Below are 22,149 nucleotides of genomic sequence, written 5' to 3'. Positions count from 1 at the left end.
TAATTTTTTTTATTTTTTTTTTTTTTAATTATACAAATTCGAGGTCCACGACCTAGATCTCATGACTCTATGGCTCCTGGACAAAAAACGGATTATTTTGTTGATAAACGCTATGACTATTCTCAGAGGAAACGGCCTTGGCTATGGACTGACTGCTGTGATGAATTATTTATCTGATTCTCATGAACTGGTTCTTGCCATGATTAGCGAACAGGTCGTCGGGTTATGCATGGAGCTCAAATGTCCCAACCCGACAGACTGTTGTCTTGCTCGTCCAGAATAATTATGGAGAGCGACCGACAACCAGAAGCGCTGCAAAAACAATACGAATAAAAACAAACAAAAACAACAAGAACAAAGCAAAAAAAACAAAACAAAAAACCACAAAAAACAACAAAAACAAAAATAAAACGATGGAACAACGCAATACACTTCTCAAAGATGTATTTCTGTGTTCCTGAATGACTGAGACAATAATTCAATAAGTGAACAATTCTTATATAACTTGTAAGTTCTGTGTATTCGTAACTGGAAGACGTCCTTACAGACACCATTTGGGGATGACACATTATAATGAAGTCACGGCAAGAATTACGGCACAACGTTGTGTAAAGTTATCGCAAGATGGGAGATAAACACAGATGATGGCAAACTGGGTATTGTCGCACTTTAGTATCCTAAATTCAGCTCCAGAATTTAGGATGCTAAACTGCGATTCATTCTGTCTCACTTTAGAATCCTAAATTCAGCTGCAAGAATTTAGGATGTTAAACTGCGACATAACCGCAAACTGATTTGCTTACTTTGATTCGGGGTGAATGTCAGGCAAGAAAATTAAGACCCTGACTGACGAATCACTACACACCTGAAGCCTGGCTCCAGGAATTTAGGATGCTAAACTGCGACATTACCGCACACTGTTATTTAACACCGTTGTTACTGTTGTTCGTGTTGATGTTATAAATATTCATTTGTTTACTTTGTTTCGGGGTGGATGCCTGGCAAGAAAGACGCTGACTGACGAATCACATCTGTGGCCTGGCTCCAACTCAAGCACAGCTCCTTTTCTGTCGCTGACGTCAAAATGGTCGTAATATTCCTCTTTAGGCGCTGACACGGAACGCATCATCCACTCCTACAATTTATCAGTTCCTATATCTGGCTATAGCCACCACCACCCCCCACCCCCCAATACGGTTGCATCAACAAAGACTACAAATCAGCATCACCTGCGGTTCCTTGGTTATGATAATGTGCTTTGGAACCTTCCGCATGGAAATACCAACGGAATACATATCTTTCAGTCTGTCCTGTTCTTTTCTCAAGCTTTGTGATGGTTCCTGTTGGCTGTCTTTCTGTTCGTGTAACTCCTTTCTCTTCGTCTGTCTGTCACACACACACACACACACACACACACACACAGAGAGAGTCCACCTTCACCCAGATTGGCCAATACGAATCCAGCTTGGCTTTCTCATGGCCACAGTTCTAAAGCTTTCTGCTACTGACATTTTCATAAAGTCAAGTCACAACATGTACCACATTTCAAGAAACGGAGACAAGCATGTGCCCCCCCACACCCCCTTTTTTAAAAAAAAAATTTCCCTCTCCTACCCCCGTATCAGTATCTCTCCACACTCCCCTCGAACCCCCTTTTTTCTTCTTTTTTTTCAAAACCGTATCATACTTAACCTCAAACACTTATGGTCTCGTGGCTTCACATGCCAAAGAGAAGGATAAAAGGGCAGAACATTCGCTTCCACCTTGCGGACTATATGGCTTCATGCTATTCACCGCCACCATCCTCCCCCCTCCCAACCCTGTGTGTGTGTGTGTGTGTGTGTGTGTGTGTGTGTGTGTGCGCGCGCGTAAGTGAGTAGAAATAGTCTTCAATTTTAACGTCTTTCTACTTTTAAGTGATATTAGGGGGAGGGGGGAGTGCGGGGGGGGGGGGGGGAGGAAGGGGTGGGAGTTGGGGAACACGGGGGGAGATGGAGAAGTGGAGAAGGGTGAGTGTGAAAAAGTGTGTGTGTGTGTGTGTGTGTTTTAGATGCATGCATTAAAATTTCAACACTCGATAATGCTTTCGTTGTAAAAGCTTTGGTTGGTATATTTTCAATGAAAAAGCAACTGCTGTACTGTGCATTTATTTACAAAAAAACACACACAAAAACCGCGACTCTGGAGGCAAACAGTGCGGCAGAAACTAGTAAAATAGGGAATGCCTGTTTAAGTATTTGATATTACAGTCAGTATGTATAATCAAAATCAAATCTTGTGTTTTTGTTGTCGGGAAAGTATCCGATTATTTGGAAGTTTCAGAGGGGTTCGACAAGGACAAAATCTTTCATCTGTTCTTTTTCATCATCTATAAATGAAACTGAACGGTATATTATTGAGAAGGGTTGTTCTCCGCTTAAAATCGACTTTAGTTTGTTATGATTAGATATTTGAAGATAAATTCGGTTACTTGTTCTTTTATACGCAGATGATACTATTTCATTAGCTAATTCCTGATCTGCTTTGCAAAAAGAACTCACGACTTAGCAAAAGTATTGCCAGAAATGGATACTTGAAGTGAACTGGGCCAAGTAAAATCAAATTTTGTTGTTGTTGTTGTTGTTGTTGTTGTTTTTTCCAAATTGGAATGAATCTTCGAGATGTCTTCACTCTTGACGATCAAATATTAGAAGATGTAACTCTTTTAAATGTTTGGGCATTGATTAAACAGAACAGGTACATTCTTTAATGGAAAGAAAATTGCCTATGAACAAGCACCTGAACGCAATGTATTCATTGTTGGAAACAACTAGAAAACAAAATGTCTATTGGAATTTGTTTTGTATGTCGAAATGCCATTTTGGATAAATTACAATTGAAATGTTTAAAACATTTATTCCGTTTGAACAGAAATATTATGACTCGTGATTTATGGAGAAATTGGCATTAATTCTGTCTCTGTGTTAGGGAAGACAAGAATGATAAGGTTTTGGCTGATATCATATCATCCGCAATACAGAAATATTCTCGTAAATTATACGGTATTTTGTTTGAGTTGTATTTAAAGAAGGAAACTTTAAATCGCCATGGTTAAATTGCATAAGAAATATTTTGACAGAAACTGGATTTGATTGTGTCTGGGATTCACAGTCATTTTTAACATTAACAGTTTTTGTTTCCCTGTCAGGCAGGAATGGCAAAATATAATTATATTCGGATTTGGAAAACAACAATGAATGTCTATCTAATAATCATATAAACTTTATCTTTGGAATTAAAAAGTATATATTTCCAATGTACCTGATTGTTACGTCTAATCATTAATACTGTTTAGGGGTAGTAGTCACAAATTATGTTGAGACTTGTAGACGTTAAGGTAGACATGCCTAATTACGAACGATCCAGTCGAAGCGACCAGCTCACGTTGCTTTCAATGATTTTTATGATTTTGAGAGCGCGTTTGTAACCTTGGTACGCAGTGGTGCGTGAAGAGAAGAAAGAGCGCGGAAATAGCCAGAAATGGCTGATGTTTGACTGGTCCTTGGAAATGGATATTCATCATGGTATTAGAAAAAGGTCGAAGCAGACGTTACATTGTGAATTTATGCAACGCTTAAGAACGCTAGCGCGCTTCGAAGTGGGGCGCTATACGAATCATTAGCAATTACACGCTGTTCGCCTACCCATACATTCCCCATAATATTCCATGTGAATTGCGAACTTGTAACTGTGATATGGGTTTTACTGGAGATGCATTTCATTTTATTACGGAATGCCCGAAATTTGAAGTTATTTGAAATGACTCCATTCCAAAGGAATATTTGAATCTGAAATCTCCAGTTTCAGTGTTGTCTCCAGTTTCAGTGTTTTAATTGCTGTTCATGTTTTAATTTTGATGTATAATTCTACTGACGTTACTTTATATCCTCCATGCCTCAAAATGAGTCAAATGATTAAACATTCTTGATTCTATTCTTGATTCGTGTGTGTGTGTGTGTGTGTGTGTGTGTGTGTGTGTGTGTGTGTGTGTTTGAATACTTCTCATAAAAGGAGAGAGCTCTGTTCTCAAGGTCTGAGAATATTTGCTTTGCCTTTCTTTCATCAGTACAGTTTTTTTTAAAGTTTTCAAAACAACAACAACAAAAGAAAAAAACCACGAGTGTTCAATATATAACTACCCCATATATATATATATATATATTCAAATAATAGCTATTCCTTATTTCCATGATTCTGTCTTCACATGGACAATAACATAAAATATAATAAATAAATCATCAAATAAATATGAGAGTGCACACTGACTGAAGTATTTATTTGCTCGTCTTCTGAGGCACTGATGCTTTGATAAGGGTATTATGTACAATGCACACAGATCTAGATACCTGAGGTGCGGTACTCTATTTTCTTTTGTTCCCGGTGATGATTTGTCTGACACCTGGCATAGGCTGTATTTCATTACAAAGGACATTCTACATGGTCATCACTGGACAACAGCTGACTGATCCTGATGAAAGTCGGGAAATGTGACTTCATTTTTCTTTTGAACAGACAGAAATCGCTGTGTACTGCAACACGTGCGGCTCTAAGTTTTCACATTTTCAGCATCAAAAGTGTTTTACATGAATGCAAATGATACCTGTGTGTGTGTGTGTGTGTGTGTGTGTTCTGTGTAATACATGTGTGTGCGTGCATACCTCTGTGTGTGTGTGTGTGTGTGCATGCGCGCGCGCGTATGTGTGTATGGATGGGTGTGTGTGTGCTAACTGTGTATATATATATATGTGTGTGTGTGTGTGTGTGTGTGTGCGCGCGCGCGCGTGTGTGCGTCCGTACGTGCGTGCGTGTGCATTTGTGTGTGTGTGCGTGTGTGTGTGAGCACACGCGCGCACGTGTGTAACGAGCACGTCCGCGCCCAGAAGTGACGGAGACTGAGACCGAGGAAAGGAGAAGAGGAAGCATGTGTCCAGCAACCAGCATTCACTCACTCACCAAGAAGGGGCAGGTGTCAGCGTCCGGGCTGAAGCGGGCAGCAGAGGATGAAGGTCGTGGCTCGCTGTCGCCCGAGGAGGACGACGCCATTAGCCGTGACGCATCCACCTGCAGACGTCAGTGGTTGCCGTGGTATCCTTCAAACACGCGCGCCTCCTTCCCCCGCACGTCTTTCCTTGCCTACATCAGCGCTTGCCGCTGTATCCGTGCCACAGGCAGACACAATGACCAGTCTGGATCTTATGCCCACAGCAGGAGAAAGACGTCACACCGGCCACAGGTGAAATCAGCAGACACGGCCGTGGAACTGCCCGTCTTGACGATGACCAAGAGCGGTCCACATACCTGTGACCAAGGAATGTGAAAGTGCTGGGTTAAGCGCAGGGGAGATAGGTTCCGACTTCATTACTTAATAAAATGGAGTCTTTGAGAAGTGCTACGTATGCCTGCTGACCCCGAAATGATGCGTCTCTTTTACTTTTTCTACGCCACAAGGGTTTATAGGACCTATCCAAAACAAATGAATCTGAAATAAATAGATGAATAAATATTACAACAACAACAACAAATCTATATGTATATATACTTTTTTCAAATAAAATAAAACATAGAAAATAAATAAATCATAAAAGAAGTCGAAGTATAGTGACTTTTTCTTTCTCCAAAATATGATCCGGTGTTATCTTTTTTTGTTTTAGTTTGTTTTGGTGTCTGCAACTTGATAAGTTTGGATGATTATCAATATAATCAAAACGTCAAATTATACATTCTCTTATAATTATCTTTTTTTGTTTTAGTTTGTTTTGGTGTCTGCAACTTGATAAGTTTGGATGATTATCAATATAATCAAAACGTCAAATTATACATTCTCTTATAATTATCTTTTTTTGTTTTAGTTTGTTTTGGTGTCTGCAACTTGATAAGTTTGGATGATTATCAATATAATCAAAACGTCAAATTATACATTCAATGGGGTCATTTTCTTATATATATATATATTTTTTTTTTTTTTTTTTTTTTTTTTAAGAGAAATCACAATGCAAAAGTTTGCAGGAACACAATTGCAGGCCTACTCGTTCCAACGTCACAACGTTCTTTTCCCCCCCTTTTTTTTTACGTGCTCACAATGAAGTGACAAGTACACGAGCAAATGTACAAGTATTGTCATTTAGCCTCTATCAACTACGTTTAACTTGTATTGAGACATAACAGCGTTTCCGCTACTGAAATCCACATAATTATAATGATGTCATACCTTGTTTTATGGTATGACGCGTTCAGCTTGTAAAGAGAGTGAGCTTGCTGAAAAGAACCCACATAATTATGCTACTTCAGTTCGTGAAATAAGTTTAACTTTTGGTGTTTCATATGACCACTTGAACGGAGCGTGCGGAATTATTGTGAGATGAGGAAATGGGTGCCAGGGTGCTGGATAGCCTCTATCAATCTATCGAGATATATCTATATATCTATCTATAAGCCTACACACATAAAATGAATAATACATACATACATACACACGTACATACATGTACCCGTCTGTAGTTCTGAGTTAGGGTTGGTGATTGCGTGCGAGCGAGCGGCAACAAAAGCGTGGTGTTGATTTTTGACGTTTGTATCGGATTTCAGTAAAAATGACATGCCCATGCTGCAAACGTCACACCCCTCTCATTCCCTCTCAACGAGTTCTGCTCAACGAAGTCACATACCAGCTCATCTAGTTGGTTTTTTTATTTTTATTTTTTTTATTTTTTTTTTAAAGCATTTCTCTGATTGCTTGCACCCCCTCATCCCCCCCACTAAAAACAAAACAAAACAAAAACAAACAAACAAACAAAAAAACATAAAAAAACCCACAAGAAACACATCGTATGTCTACTCCATCTTTCCAACGTTTCTTCGACGGTTGAAACAGCAGGGTGTCTGAGGTTATATGCGAACGGGCAAGTCGAACTGCGAACGATGGGTTTAGGTACATGTCGACAATGAAACAGAAGCAGGTCTCGAACTCATTAGACATAACATATTATTGGAAAGGAGAATGTTTATACAGTGTGTGTGATATTTGTGTATGATACTGACTTTCATGATTTCTAATATAGTTTTAACACACACACACACACACACACACACAGATATATATATATATATATATATATATATATAGAGAGAGAGAGAGAGAGAGAGAGAGAGAGAGAGATGCACGCACACACATTTTATATAATATTATCTATAGAGTGATAAGAAATTCTTTGGAGAGCTGGACAGTACAAGGTCTTCAGAGAAGAAGCCCCCCTCAGTCAAGTGTTTCGGCCCTTTTTTATAACTCCTCACACTCTATGAAGGCCGGGCCGCACGCATGTCATGATTTCTGTATTGCCACCTTTTTTTCTTCTTTGTTTCCCCCTGGTCCTCAGCAGGTTTAAACCTGCGCCTCCGGAGTGGTCACCACTTTAGGACTGAGTCACCTTTTCTGGCAGTCGTTTTAACCATATTATATATATATATATATATATATATATATATATATATATATATATATAGAGAGAGAGAGAGAGAGAGAGAGAGAGAGAGAGATTCTATATATGCACGCGCGCTAGAAAATCTTTCCATTCTTGTTGTTAGATGGGAAAAAAGTGGAGAGGGAGGGGAGCAGGAGAAAAGGAGAAGGGGTGCCGGGGTGGTGTGACTGTGTGTGTCTGTGTATGCAGATGCATGCTTGTGTGTATGAGTGCGTGCGTGCGAGCGTGTATATGAATGTATATGTGTGTGTTGATGATAGTGTATATATACATATGTGTGTGTGTGTGTGTGTGTGTGTGTGTGTGTGTGCGGGCATGCGCGCGCGCGTGCGTGTGTGTGTGTGTGTAGGTTTGTGTGTGTGTGTGTGTGTGTGTGTGTGGTGTTGTTGTTGTTGTTGTTGTTGTTGTTGTCTTCAGTTTAACGTCTTTCCACTTGAAGTGATATTAGACGAAAAAAGCAAACAAACAAAACAACAACAACAACAAAAACCCAAACAAAACAAAAACAACAACAAAAAACCGTGGGGGTAGGGGCTGTGAGAGGGGGAGGGGTAAAAGTATGTATGTGTGGAGGGTGAATAGAGAGAGACAACGCTAGGAAAAATGGAAACGTTATAAACGCCAACATCAAACAACTATAACATCTATAACAAATGTCCTATAGGACTATGCAGCAAACCTGCAATAACAAATAACATACTGGAATTGTTAATAACACATTCAAAAGAACTTTTGGTGAAGTCTGGCAAAAAACATTTTTGATTCTGAAATTCGAATATTACATGGTTGCTAGAAATATGTTCTCCACATATGCATCTGACATCTTTGCTGAACTTTGTTATAAAAGCGTTCAGTTTTATCCTGTTTGATAATGTATGAATCTGCCTTAATCTTATTGAATTACTGTATGTATTTGACTGATTGATAGTTCCCGGTTGTTGAACATTAATTACACTATGATTTAAAGCTTTGCCGTTTTCCTGGTATAATTCTCTGACTTTGTTCCACGATGTTTTTTTCCAGTAATCTATAACCCTCATGTACAGACAGAGGCACATTAAGTTCTATGGTTCCCTGTTCGTTTTTTTGCACCTTTTCTTGCAGCCCTGTCAGCCCATTCATTGTAGAGAATACCAAGATGTGAAGGAACCCAGAAAAACGTAATATGTGTTCCTTTCAAGCTTAAAAGATGTAAAATGTGGCTGATTTCTAGTATGATTTTAGATTTGTTCTTACAATTTGACGAGTTTAAAGCACATAATACAGATTTGGAATCAACGCAAAACAAGACTTGTAGAAGGCAAATTGGAATATCAAGAATATGATTAAAGCCATAAGAACAGCAATAAGTTCAGCATTGAATATTGAACGATTTTTACCAATATAGTATGATCTTTCCGTTTTCAGTTCTGGTATAACGAAAGCTGAACCTGCTTGGCCATTGTCTAATAGTGAGCCATCTGTGTAGATCTGTAAATGATCACAGTATCTATTTTGAAGGTGTACTCGGACTTCTGTTGCCATGATATTCGGATTTTCATTCTTTTTAATGTCAGTATGATTAACATCAAAATGTGCTTTATTCATCTCCCAGATGGGGTATGGACTTACGGTCTTCTGTGTGTCTGCGTCATCTGAATTAATTCAAGATTTTTCGAACAGGTTTGACACAAACGTGCCAATGGGTATTGAATATGTTTTTAGCTCTTTTGGGGAAGTTGTTTTCGGATGTAATTTTTACTTCCTCTGATGTATAATTTTCAGTTGTTGAGCTTCTCAGTACGTATTTAGCACATGCGAGGTTTCGGTATTCATCTAAAGGTAGTACTCCTATTTCTTTGTACGTTCCGAGGGTCGATGCATGGAAAGGTACACCAAGGGCAAGTCTATATATGCTTTACAGTCTATGCTTTGAAGTTTCTTTAGCAAATATTTTGGAGCATGAAAAAGACTTCTTGTCCACAGGATAGTTTGGATCGAATAAGTGATGATGATAAATGTTTCAAAATCGTTGTATCTTGTCCCCAGTATTGTTTACTCACAATTTTGAGTAAGTTTAAAGATTTTCTTGCTTTTGTTAATATATATTCAATATGGCTATTCCAAGTTAGTTTTGAAGTATCAATCCTAAAAACTTAACAGTATCTTTATACTGAATTGTCTCATTTTCCATCTTAAATGTTGGTAACTCTTCTGGGTTTGTACCATTGTTAAAAAGCATAATGTGTGTTTTTTCTGATGATAATGTAAGACCATTATCAGCACTTCTATTTAATCTATTTCTCTTTGGTATATTTTCTTGATATAGTTTAAAGCCGGATTGATGGTTTAATGTATCTATATCCGTGTGTGTGTGTGTGTGTGTGTGTGTGTGTGTGTGTGTGTGCGTGTGTGTGTGTGACACTGTGTGTCACGGTGTGTCACTGTGTGTGTTCAGCAATTGCCCAGAACAGCGGAGCAAACGTCCCGACCGGTTGTCGCCCTTACCTAAGTTTGTCTTCCAAACGATTTCCTGAATCACATTTTAACGTGTCCCCTCGAAAAAGTACCTCCAGTTTCATGCATTACGCCTTGCGGACCACCCTGCACGCACGCCCTTAATTGTTTCTATGCCGACTTAATTCGATCATTAATAGGCAACGACCTACTGCGAATGTTCTGGATCTGGCAAATGAATTGTCATATGTCGGTACACCAAGTCGATACAAACCGCCTTCTTCAGATATTTCTGAACTAACAACAACAAAAAGAAAAAAGAAAAGAAAACAAGAGAGAAAACATGAGAGGCAAGGCCTTCAAGACTCACTTGTGATACACTGAAAAAAAAAAATCCAAGCTTTTTATATATTGTGTATAATTTCAAAATGTAATGTTTAAGATGAGAAAGATCAGTTTAAAGCAAATTAAGTCCCCTTGCATAATTACAGAGTAATTTCCTTTTTTTACTATCTGCACCAAAACGTTTGCAAAATAAACAAAACTTCCATGCTTAGCAAAAGAAGTTCCTGTTTGAACAAAAAATGATAATAATGACTCCTCTTGTTGTTGGGTCAGAATATCAGATCAAAGTGCCAAGTGTCAGATCAAAGTGCTGTGGGTTCTTTTACAAAAAATATAAATATAACAGTAAATGCAGTTTGCATATAATTAGGCTTCATTTTTTAATTTTTTTGTGCCCATCCCAGAGGTGCAATATTGTTTTAAACAAGATGACTGGAAAGAAATGAATTTTTCCTATTTTTATGCCTAATTTGGTGTCAACTGACAAAGTATTTGCAGAGAAAATGTCAATGTTAAAGTTTACCACACACACACACACACACAGAGACAACCGAACACCGGGTTAAAACACACTCACTTTGTTTACACAAATGAGTCGATAAAAGAAAAGAAAATGATTGCTTTCGGGAAAAGAAAAGAGCTGTCCTCTGTCTCCCGCACTCACTCACTCACCTAACTGCACTTATTGAGATGAATTACCTTCTTGCAAGTCGAGGTATTGGGGAGAGGGGCAGTTTTAATTGGGGGCCTGGGGGATAAGGGTACGTGGTTGTGCTTTGAACTGCGCAATCAGTCAGAAGCGCTTTTGGCGGGTGGGAGGGGGGGAGGGGGGGGCGTCGGAGGGGGTTGGACGCGGAGAGGGGCTGGTACGCAGTGAACTGCGCGATCAACGGCTGTCAGCGGATTCGACATCATACCGCGTGATGGGAGATGCACTGATGACGACTTCAGCAATTGTTTGCAACGGTGTGTGTGTGCGCGCGCGCGCGCGCGTGTGTGTGTGTGTGTGTGTGTGTGTGTTTGTTATGTATGTCTGAAAAAGGACATATGTCGGCCATGACGTGATTCTCTCTGCGTCACACACACACACACACACACAATATATATATATATATATATATATATATAATAATAATAGTCATATAGTCATATTATTATTGAGGACTGTTGTGCTTAGGTAGTCTGCTGGTGTTCAGAAGAAGTTATAAAACACGTACTGGCATTGAGTTTTAGATATTTCCTCTGCTTATTACATTTTTTTTTTTAACAGATCACTGTTATTTCATAGCCCAGCCATTTGCACGTGGATTCCTCAGTGCATGCATAATGTATGTATGCGCTATGTATGCATGTATGTATATTTTATTTATGTTTGTATTGTACATACACGTTTGTATGCGCATATATATATATATATATATATATATATATATATATATATATATATATATATATATATATTGTGCATGATTGTGAATTGAGGACTGAGTATGTTTCATATGCATGTGTGTGTGGATTGTAAAGCGTTTTGTGCAATGAGGAAAGCACTGACAAATGTCCAGTTATTATCATTATTATAATTATAAAACACTGTCAATATATATGCATCAGAACCTGAAAAGAAGAAAACCTGGAATGCAATATGTGCTGTCGTACTAATGCTTTGTAATGGTCATGCATATATTCCAAGGATATGCATGTTATGTTGACCACTTTCAAAATTCTTCACCTGAGGACTGAAAAACACTAAATGGAACACAAACATAAAAATGCTTAATCTAAAACTAGTAAAAGTATACATGTAACAGAAACATAAAACCAAATTGTGCTAGTGGGCAATTAATATACATATATATAATAATATATAATGTTGTATATGTATAGAGATAGACAGATAGATGGAAAGACAGGTTGATAGATAAATAGATACACACACACACATGCGCACACGCGCACACACACACACACACACTCACATGTCAATACCAATGTTACCACAGAAGAGCTGTAACATAGTGAAGTAATATCTAATCTATCCATCTATCTTTGGCAATAGCTGGAAAAAAAAAGGTTATAAAAGAAATACAACGAATAATGATTATGATAATATAATTTTTTTTAAATACATAACAAAAACCAACACCCTCCTCACACCCCCAAAAAAGAAAAAAAAAAGTGCACATTCATAATCACAGAACAAAGTCTATCTCTCCTTTGGATGGTCATCATTTTTTTTAATCCAGCTATCCAGCTGGTTAGTTTGCTGTTCTCTGGGACTGAATGTCTTGGAACTGGATCCTATTTTTCATAATCCTGTTGGCATCTTTCCTCTCATTCCAGTCTTTGACAAGGGTCCCTAGGCTTCCCTGCCAGTATAATTTCCTTTTTAGCAACATTGTATTGTATTCTCTTTTTTTGTCACAACAGATTTCTCTGTCTGAAATTCGGGCTGCTCTCCCCAGGGAGAGGGCATCGCTTCACTGAGAGCGCCACCCTTTTTCTTTTCTTTTCTTTTCTTTTTTTTCCTGCATGCAGTTTTTATTTGTTTTTCCTATCGAAATGGATTTTTCTACTGAATTTTGCCAGGGACAACCCTTTTGTTGCTGTGGGTTCTTTTACATGCGCTAAGTGCATGCTGCACATGGGAACTCCGTTTATCATCTCACCCGAATGACTAGCGTCCAGACCACCACTCAAGGTCTAGTGGAGGGGGAGAAAATACTGGCGACTGTACCGTGATTCGAACCAGTGCGCTCAGATTCTCTCGCTTCCTAGGCAGACGCATTACCTCTAGGCCAGAAACAAGCTAGTATGCAAGAGCTGTATGAAAGTCGAGTGGTTAAAAAAAGCAGGCAGATAGCAACTGACGACACCCATATTTTAGCAAAGTATTATGAGCTATTGCCATCAGGACGACGCTACAGAACTTTTAAGTTGAAATCCAGAGCTCTGAAGACTTTTATTCCACGTTCAATCCACCTTTTAAATTCTTGAGAACTGTGTGTGTGTGTGTGCGCGCGCGCACTCTCATGTGAGACGTGTGAAAGTCCGTGCATGATAGGCTGTACCTTGTTCTAGTTGTGGTGTGTGTGTGTTTGTGTGTGTGTGTGTGTGTGTGTGTGTGCGTTTACTGAGCTTAAAACGTGACAATTGGTTATAATGAATGTGCAATATGTAGGAAGAATAATGTGCAATATGCAGGATGAATGTACAATGAATATGTCTAATGCTAACGTCCATATTCTAAATATATTTCTGTTTAATAATTACGATGTAATAATTAATTGCAATGTTTTTAAAAGCGAATATGTGAAATGCTTTTATTTGAGAACATATGTTTATTACTCTTGTTTGATCAAGTTATCCGTGTGTGGGGGGGAGGGGGGGGGGGGGGGGGTGCGGTGCGGGTGTGTGCTGATTATCTGGTTGTGGTTTTCCGCAATTCATCTTTATTCTTATCTTATCTGTCTATTATAATCAATGTGCAGTATAGTAGGCTATGTTTATAATTATATTCAAATAATGTTTCTTAATTCTTTCTGTTTTTACATTAAGAATACTAGTTATTACCTGCAGTGTGTGGATGTATGTATGAAACGATGTACGTGATATTTTTTACATTTGTATCTTCGTAATATTTGTTGGGGCTGTTGTTGGCTTTTACAGTTATGGTCCCCATGTTGTTTACTTGTCTATGTTGTGATAATGCACCTGACCAAATTTCTCCAGTTGGAGATAATAAAGTTATTCTTATCTTATCACTCTACGTCTTCTTTTTCTATATGTTTAATGTAAAAGACTTTGAGGTAGTTCAAATCTCCATCTGTAGGGTGATTCGATGACTTAACATGCCTTTCTTTGCATCTCTCTTAAGTCTTATGGATAGACCACCTGTTTTTTTAGGCTTTTGGTAGATCCAACAAACTGAAAGTCCGATAGATTTGGCATCTCATAATTGTACACCACATATGAAGTAGTGCAAGTAAAGTGGTTTAAGATTTTCCACCTTCTTCTATATCCCAAAGGCAAACAAACTCGTCTCTGTTTTCCAAATGTAAACAAGTATTATTTGAAAAAACAGGATCCATTTCTGCGACATTTGAACCTACAGAACAGCAAACTGGCTTGAAAAAGAAAAAGGAAAGTCATTACTACTAATGTACTATAATCATTATTATTGTCTTATTCATTTTTTTTAAAATAATAAATTCTAATTTATTATTCTATTTATATTTTTTAAAAATTAATAATAATTATTATTATTCTTTTTTTCCATTGCCATTATTTTACTTTTAAAACTATTGGCAAAGACAGATAATTAGATAGATATTACTTCCCTATGTTGACAACTCCTTTGTGGTAACATTGATATTGACGTAGTTAGTGATAACAAACGTGTTATTTATATATATATATATATATATATATATATATATATATATATATATATATATATATATACAACACATCACAGACAAGATGCTCTCCCCACGGGTAAAAATCTGAGAGTAGAATTAGAAAAGAAAGGAGGGCAATTCTTTTCTTTTGGGTTTTTTCCCCCCCAACATTACACATACATCTCTCTCTCTCTTTCCATATATGTATATCTCCAAGCTCAGATTTCTTCGTTTTCTTTAAAGTAATGGAGGAAGCATAAAAAACAGTCTTATTAAACTTTTAACATTTAAAACTGTAACTGCATTTTGGGTGGGGTGGGGTGGTGGTTGTTATTTTGTTGGGTTAAAAAATTTTTTTTTTTAAAGCTCTTATATATGCTCATGTTCCTCCAAAAGGAAGGCTGGTATGTACAGCAAGCAACAGCTGTTTCATAAAAAACCAACAGAGCAGAACACTGAAGGTAAACATAGTGTTAACATTGTCTTAAAATCTAAGAAGTCGATAAATACCAGACAGGGACTATGGGGGCCAGTAACGAGGGGTAATAATCCACAGGGGACTAAGGGAACTCTTGATAGTAAATCCCAAGATTTAAAGAAAAAATCTATAAATTATTAATATATATATATATATATATATATATATATACACACACACATATATATACTGAACACTGAACACTTTAATGTCAATACCTTTACAGCCCTAATGACATGGGGGTTCATAATACAAATAACAACATGCATCAATAGTAATAATATTGATGAAAACGAAAACCAAAACGAAATCAATCTATGCAACTAAGTGCAGTTGACCATCCATTCAAAGTAATGTGATGTAGAGAGAAATTTAAAAAAAAACAAACATATATAAATGTATAACATAAATATTTTCCATATGAGAATGACAACACAGATTTCAATTTTCACAATGAACAACATCTGATACTACTGCCGTCGGTTTTTTTTTTCGTCGCATGTTATTCGCTTCGGCAATATATTTTGCAAGTGACTGTAGTGAAGTTTCCCGATTTAGATTAAGCACTCCAAAAAAGATCTTCATTCTTTGCTAAATTGGTTTTAAATACAACACATTTTTCTCGAATATCGTCATAAGCTTTACAACTAGACAGAAAATGTAATTCATCCTCCCTTAAATGACCGCACATCGGACAAGGGGAGAGTAACGAGGGCTCAGTTTGAAACCACTTTTTATAAGCATTCAACCCAATCGTTCTCTATCTAAATCTGGCGAGACTTGTTCGGTGCCACTTGTTTGTCACGACTGTGATATATTTTTCTGTTTGAAATATACTTTTAAAACTATAAAACCATCTATATTTCTCAGTGCTTTCCATTTTACAGTGCCAATTCTGTTTATATGAAGCAATTAGCCTATCTTTGAATTCTGAAACAAATCCTTCTACACATCCAACTCGCTGACACATCCACAGATATACCCAGTTTTCCTTCCCTCTCTCATGTTCATTTACTAACATTTCATACGCCTGCTTACATAATCTCGATGTGGGTAGCCTTATTAATTTTAACCAATATATATATATATATATATATTGGTTAAAATTAATATATATATATATATATATATATATATATATAGAGAGAGAGAGAGAGAGAGAGAGAGAGAGAGAGAGAGATGCTTTTTTTATGTCCAGCCCCCAGGGTAAAGAGAAATGAAATCAAAGTATTCATAGAAAACAAAGGGTTATGGAAATACAAACATGACAGTCAAATACATGGTGAACATTTACAGACCACCTTTACATAATCATAATACTTGCATTCATGACAAAAATGTATATATGAATATATGCAGGTGCAGTGCACACACACACACACACACACACACACACACACACACACACACAGCGAGCAAGCGAGAGAGAGAGAGAGAGAGAGAGAGAGAGAGAGAGATGATGATGATGATGACAATGGCGATGGTGATGGTGGGATATCTGGATATATGCATTTTGAAATGCATCTAAAGAGGTGTCATTATGCAGTTTCAGTTTCAGTTTCTCAAAGAGGCATCACTACATTCGGGCAAATCCATATATGCTACACAACATCTGCTTGGCAGATGCCTGACCAGCAGCACAACCCAACGCACTTAGTCAGGCCTTGAGTGCATGATATATTATATCTATTTGTGTACCTAGCAGACTGGATTTCTTCTACAGAATTTTGCCAGAGGACAATACTCTGGTTGCCATGGGTTCATTTTCAGTGCACCAAGTGCATGCTGCACACCGGACCTCAGTTTTTTGTCTCATCCAAATGGCTACACACTCATTTCCATTTTCCAGTCAAACTTGGGAGAAAGGGCAAAAGCAGGATTCAAACCCAGACCCTCATGGTCTTAACCACTCTGCCACCTTCCTCCTATGCAGAGAGGATGGAATATTGTTCCAGAGCAAACCACCAGAATGTATGAGGCTGGATTAAAAATGATCAATTCTAGGAAGAGACAGCATTAACTTACAAGCATGGTGATTACTATTCAAATGAAAGGAACAAGTAATTGTCGGTGGAACACAACCAGATAATATTTTGAACAGGAATGAAAACTGCTTTGTTATATTTGAGTTTCAATTTCAATGGAAGAATGTCCAACATTGCATAGTGTGTAGTGGATAAAGAAGACCGTTTTTGTAAAACTAATTTCAGAGCATGTCTATATATACAGAGAGAGATTTAGCAGAGGTTTGAGGATATTTTCGTTTGCCAGTTCCAAACAGTAGATGCATGATTTACATGAGATTCAATAAAGAAATGCAAAAACATTTTATGGGAATGGATATATCTGAGAAATGTTAAATCTTGGATAGCTGATAAATCTTTTTAGAGAGAGAATTGCATATCATTCCTACATGCTCAGACCACGTCAGGTTGTTAATAACCACCCCTAAAGCTTTATGGAACTCAACTTCACTGATGCTTTTACCATAGATCAATAGAAGAAGCCAAATATCATAGATGTTCTGATGCTCCTTTGAATTTGTCAGTTGGTTTTCATCATAAATTTTGTTTTATGTGGGTGTAGGCTCATGTGGTTTAAGTCTGACCACACAACTAATTGACTGATATCAATTTATTTGTAATGATGCACATATTTAATACCATTTTGAATTACTAGCATGCAGGGTCGTGTCATATGCGAACATTTCACAGTGTGCTGTTAAAGACAAATGCAAATCTTTTTATATATAAATACATATAAATGGAAAATAATATAGGTTCCAGGACAGATTCTGGAGGTATACCATATTTCACTAGCATAAGAGAAGATCACTGGCCCATTGACCAGCACCAGTTGTTTTCTTTTATATAAGAATAAAGAGATATGTTCCAGTGTGTCACTTGACAGGCCATACAGTTTAAGTTTTTTCAGAAGAAGAGTGTGGTCTATCGCATCAAAGACAACTCTAGCGATTTTACTATCATTTATGTAAGTAAGCCATTTATCGACTAAATTGGTCAGTGCAATGTGACATGAGTGATGTTTCCTAAATCCCAACTGGTTAGGATGAAACAGATCAAATTTGTCAAAATGACTAGGAAATGCTTTATAATGTAATTTTCTAAGAGTTTTGAAATAACTGATAAAACAGAAATAGCTCTATAGTTAGAATGGTTAGTACGATCACCAGAATTATGAAGTGGTGTAACTTTAGCAATTTTGAATGTTTTTTTGGAATTGACTTTTGCTTATTCGCAGGTTAAAAACATGAAGGTTTAAGAAATAACAGGACTAGCAATTTTTACTAATTAGAATTTTACCATCAGTACCATCTAGTCCATGAGTGCTTGTTTGTTTCAAATGAATCAAAGCATTGTAAACTTCATTAATGGATATTAGTAGGATGTTCAGGTCAAAAGGTATTCTGAAGCACACAATTCTTGCAACTTCAAGATTATTAAGTACACACCTATCAGATCATACTGTTAAATTAGCTATTTCACAAAAGTGGGCATTGAGATCTTCTGGATTCAGATAAGTAATAAGGCGGATTTTGCATTAATCTTGTTACTTGTTCACTGGTCAATGGCAATCCAAATTGACCTGCTGTCAGATTTAGAAAAAGCAAGGTCTCGAAAATACTTGACTTTAGGCTTTTAGCTAGACATTTTAAATGACTGACAAGATTTCTCTGGTTCTTTAATTCTTCCTTATAGCCTTTAGACAGAAAGAAGTCATGCAAAGTCATAGCATCAACAAGGTGTTTTATATGTTTGATTTTATATGGTGCATGCTTATCATAGATATTTTAAAAGTGAAGGCACCAAACCTCAAAGGGCTCATCAGGAGTTGTAAACTGGTATACCCAAGAAAAATATGAGTTTTTAATAATATAAGGAATCTATCATTGTCAAAATGTTTAAAGCATCTTTAACTGAAGTAACACATTTATGACCATTCTTTCAGACTCTAACCATATAATGAAAACTGGAGAGAGAGAGAGAGAGAGAGAGAGAGAGAGAGAGAGAGATACAAAGACAGACATATTCATAGTCAGCTAGCCAAGAAATAAGCATTCACCCATGCATATACACAAAGTACACATAACCTTTAGTTGGGTTCCTAATTGTCACTGCAGTTTTTATTACAATGAAAACATTGGCATTTAGTCTAAAAAAAACACCCCAAACAATTAAATAAATAAGTTAGAAGCTGCATGAAGATGATAGATCTATATAAACATTCAACATTCAATACAGGAATGTTACTCTGAGGAAGAGAAAATTCAATGGTTAAATTTTCAACAGGATGAACAGATAAATTTTCAAATGAATGTTTTCACTGGAAACCATTGCCAAAATGATTTCTGTAGACAGAAAAATAATTCTTTGATCTAACATGAAATTTTTTTCCACATACAACTTCCAAGAAAGAAAAAGACTGGAATAATAGTTTCATACCCAAGTAAATTTACCTAAAGCCGTTCAGACTATACGATCTATTGGTTGGTTGTTAAACATTGCTGTCTCAAAAATATGAAAGCCACACTGAAATAAACAAACACACAAGCAAGCATGCATGCACATCTACACACACACACACACACACACACACACAAAAGAGAGAGTTTATATAGAACACACACATACACACAAAATTTCACACACGCACACACACACACACACACACAGTTTATGTGGTTAGTGTTTATTCAGCAGAGGAATAAAATCTTGAAGCATTTTTTTTCCAAGTGTGTGAGTGTGTTTGGTTGTGTGTGTGTGTATGTGTGTGTGTGTGTGTGTGTGTGTGTGTGTGTGCACTCTGTGTGTGTGTGTGTGTGTGTGTGTGTGTGTGTGTGTGACTACATAAGTACATGCACTTCTCTGCACATGTGTGTGTATCGAGGGGGTTGAGGAGGGATAGTGGGGTGGGGGGGAGGGGCGTGGGGGGGCAGACAGGTGGAGTGAGAGGAGCAGATAGAGAACAGATAGAACAGACACTGTGTGAAGAATGAAAATGAATTTGTTTAGTGATGGAAGTGGAATATATCATTATATGCCTTCTTACATCCACCCTCCTAGGCAGACAGAAAAATGAAATGAAAGTAATCACCTGGTATTCTGGTAGGTCAAATTATTCAAGAAGAGGTGGTACTTGCACAGGTACATATATGTATACATGCATGTATACATACAAATTGTATACATGCCCAGGGTGCACACATATTTTTCATGTTCACATAACTTCATTATATTTCGTAAGCATGACAATATACACTGTCTGATAACGGGGTTGGAGATTTTTGTGCAGTTTTTATCTCTGTTAATTCTTTGATTTTTATATCCATTCAAAAGACTGACAGTTCTAAAACTCGATTTTTATATCCATTCAAAAGACTGACAGTTCAAAAACTCTTATCAAAACCATTACCTCAAATATATGATGGTAGACAAGGATCACATTAAATAATAATCTGCCGTAATCTGTGGTTTCTTGATCAAATTCAAGTGAAAAATATGTTTCTTAGCTTCTACTACATGACTCTTAAATGTAAACTAATTGTTCTACTCACACCTGGTATTCAATGATTTCCCGTTCTTCTTCCGTTGAGCGACCACAATCAACACTCCGATTCTTATGTCGCTGTAAGTTCTACTGTCTTATTTCAGTTACACTTTTAAACGGAATAAATCCACAGTCATGTGAGTGACGAAGTTGTGTCATGGTAACCGAGTATCTTGCATCCAGTCTCCAAACAGGTCTCGCTCCACAACTTCGGAACTTGCCGAGCACAACATCGGAGCTGCTTACCTTAAAAATACAATTGGGTAACGTGTTTCTGTCGAAAGACACGTGTATAATGTGCTTGCTTCACTACCAAGAGGCTTCAATCACAGTTATGATCATGAGAACATTTATGATCGTGAGAGTTTTACCTTAGGGTCGCTTGTTCAGCTGTGGATTCATGAAATCCTGAGGCACAAACCAGGGATATTATTATGTCGGTCAACACGGTCGATCGAGCACACTTGGTCACTTTCGACAGCTTTGAGCAATGCTGGGTGTGTGGCAGCGCGTGAGCTGCGGCATATCCTCGTGATGATCAACTGCTTTACACTATGATCTGCCTAAATGAAGTGAACGTTCATCAGCTCAAATTCGCACTGCACAGAACAGCTGCCTTCCAAACATTTCTCAAGCCGACGACAAACGCAGACGACAACCCTCTGTCTTTTAACCGCAAACCTAACAAACATAAAATGTTCGGCGAGGGAACAAACATTCCAACCCTTTTACAAAAACGTACCTAAGTGATTGTGTGTGTGTGTGTGTGTGTGTGTGTGTGTGTGTGTGTGTGTGTGTGTGTGTGTGTGTGTGTGTGTGTTCTTTCTTTAACACTGAAAATTTTGGACTATGACAAAGCCACTATTTTATTCGCTGGGAAGTCACTTCCGTGAAAGCCTTCGTAATATTTCGCCTTGTCTCAAGATCGTACAGCTGGAATTACGTACTGGCGTTCATTGCAACTGATCGTCCACAACTGATGTGTTATATCAGTGCACAAACATATATAGTGTCTTGAGTATTGAGCGTGTGTCGGTGTGCCGTGTGTCAGTGGTGTGTCACTGACGTGTGTGTGTGTGTGTGTGTGTGTGTGTGTGTGTGTGTGTGTGTGCCGGCGCTACACTGATGCGTGCATTGGTGCGTGCACTATGCGGCCGAGGCCCGGTATGTGTGTGTGTGTGTGTGTGTGTGTGTGTGTGTGTGTGTGTGTGTACAGTATACTGCCGATACTGTACACACACACACACACACACACACATATATATATAGCCTATATATATATATATATGTGTGTGTGTGTGTGTGTGTGTGTGTGTGTGTGCGTGTGTGTGTGTGTTGCCGTGTGTCAGTATCCGGGAAGTTAACGGTGTCATGACACCGAGGGAGAGAGAGAGGCTGAGTACTAGTATAG

At 37.7% G+C, this 22,149-nt stretch overlaps 1 protein-coding gene across 2 annotated transcripts in view; it reads right to left on the bottom strand.

Annotated features, from left to right (window-relative positions):
* The window catches only part of LOC143279348 (vitamin D3 receptor B-like), a 65,278-nt gene extending 43,930 nt beyond the window's left edge, over positions 1–21,348 (bottom strand). For both annotated transcript variants that reach the window (XM_076583369.1, XM_076583370.1), the window contains exons 1-2: positions 21,110–21,348; positions 4,993–5,337 (exon numbers count right to left, since the gene is read on the bottom strand). In XM_076583369.1, coding sequence (XP_076439484.1) covers positions 4,993–5,082 — 90 coding nt within the window. In that variant the 5' untranslated portion in view covers positions 5,083–5,337; positions 21,110–21,348. The remainder of the gene's footprint in view (positions 1–4,992; positions 5,338–21,109) is intronic.
* Positions 21,349–22,149: the final 801 nt, after the last annotated feature.

Source organism: Babylonia areolata, chromosome 2 (assembly GCF_041734735.1).
Source record: "Babylonia areolata isolate BAREFJ2019XMU chromosome 2, ASM4173473v1, whole genome shotgun sequence".
NCBI lineage: Eukaryota > Metazoa > Mollusca > Gastropoda > Neogastropoda > Buccinidae > Babylonia > Babylonia areolata.
Note: the sequence above shows the minus strand (reverse complement) of the source record. Positions and strands in the feature narration are given on the sequence as shown.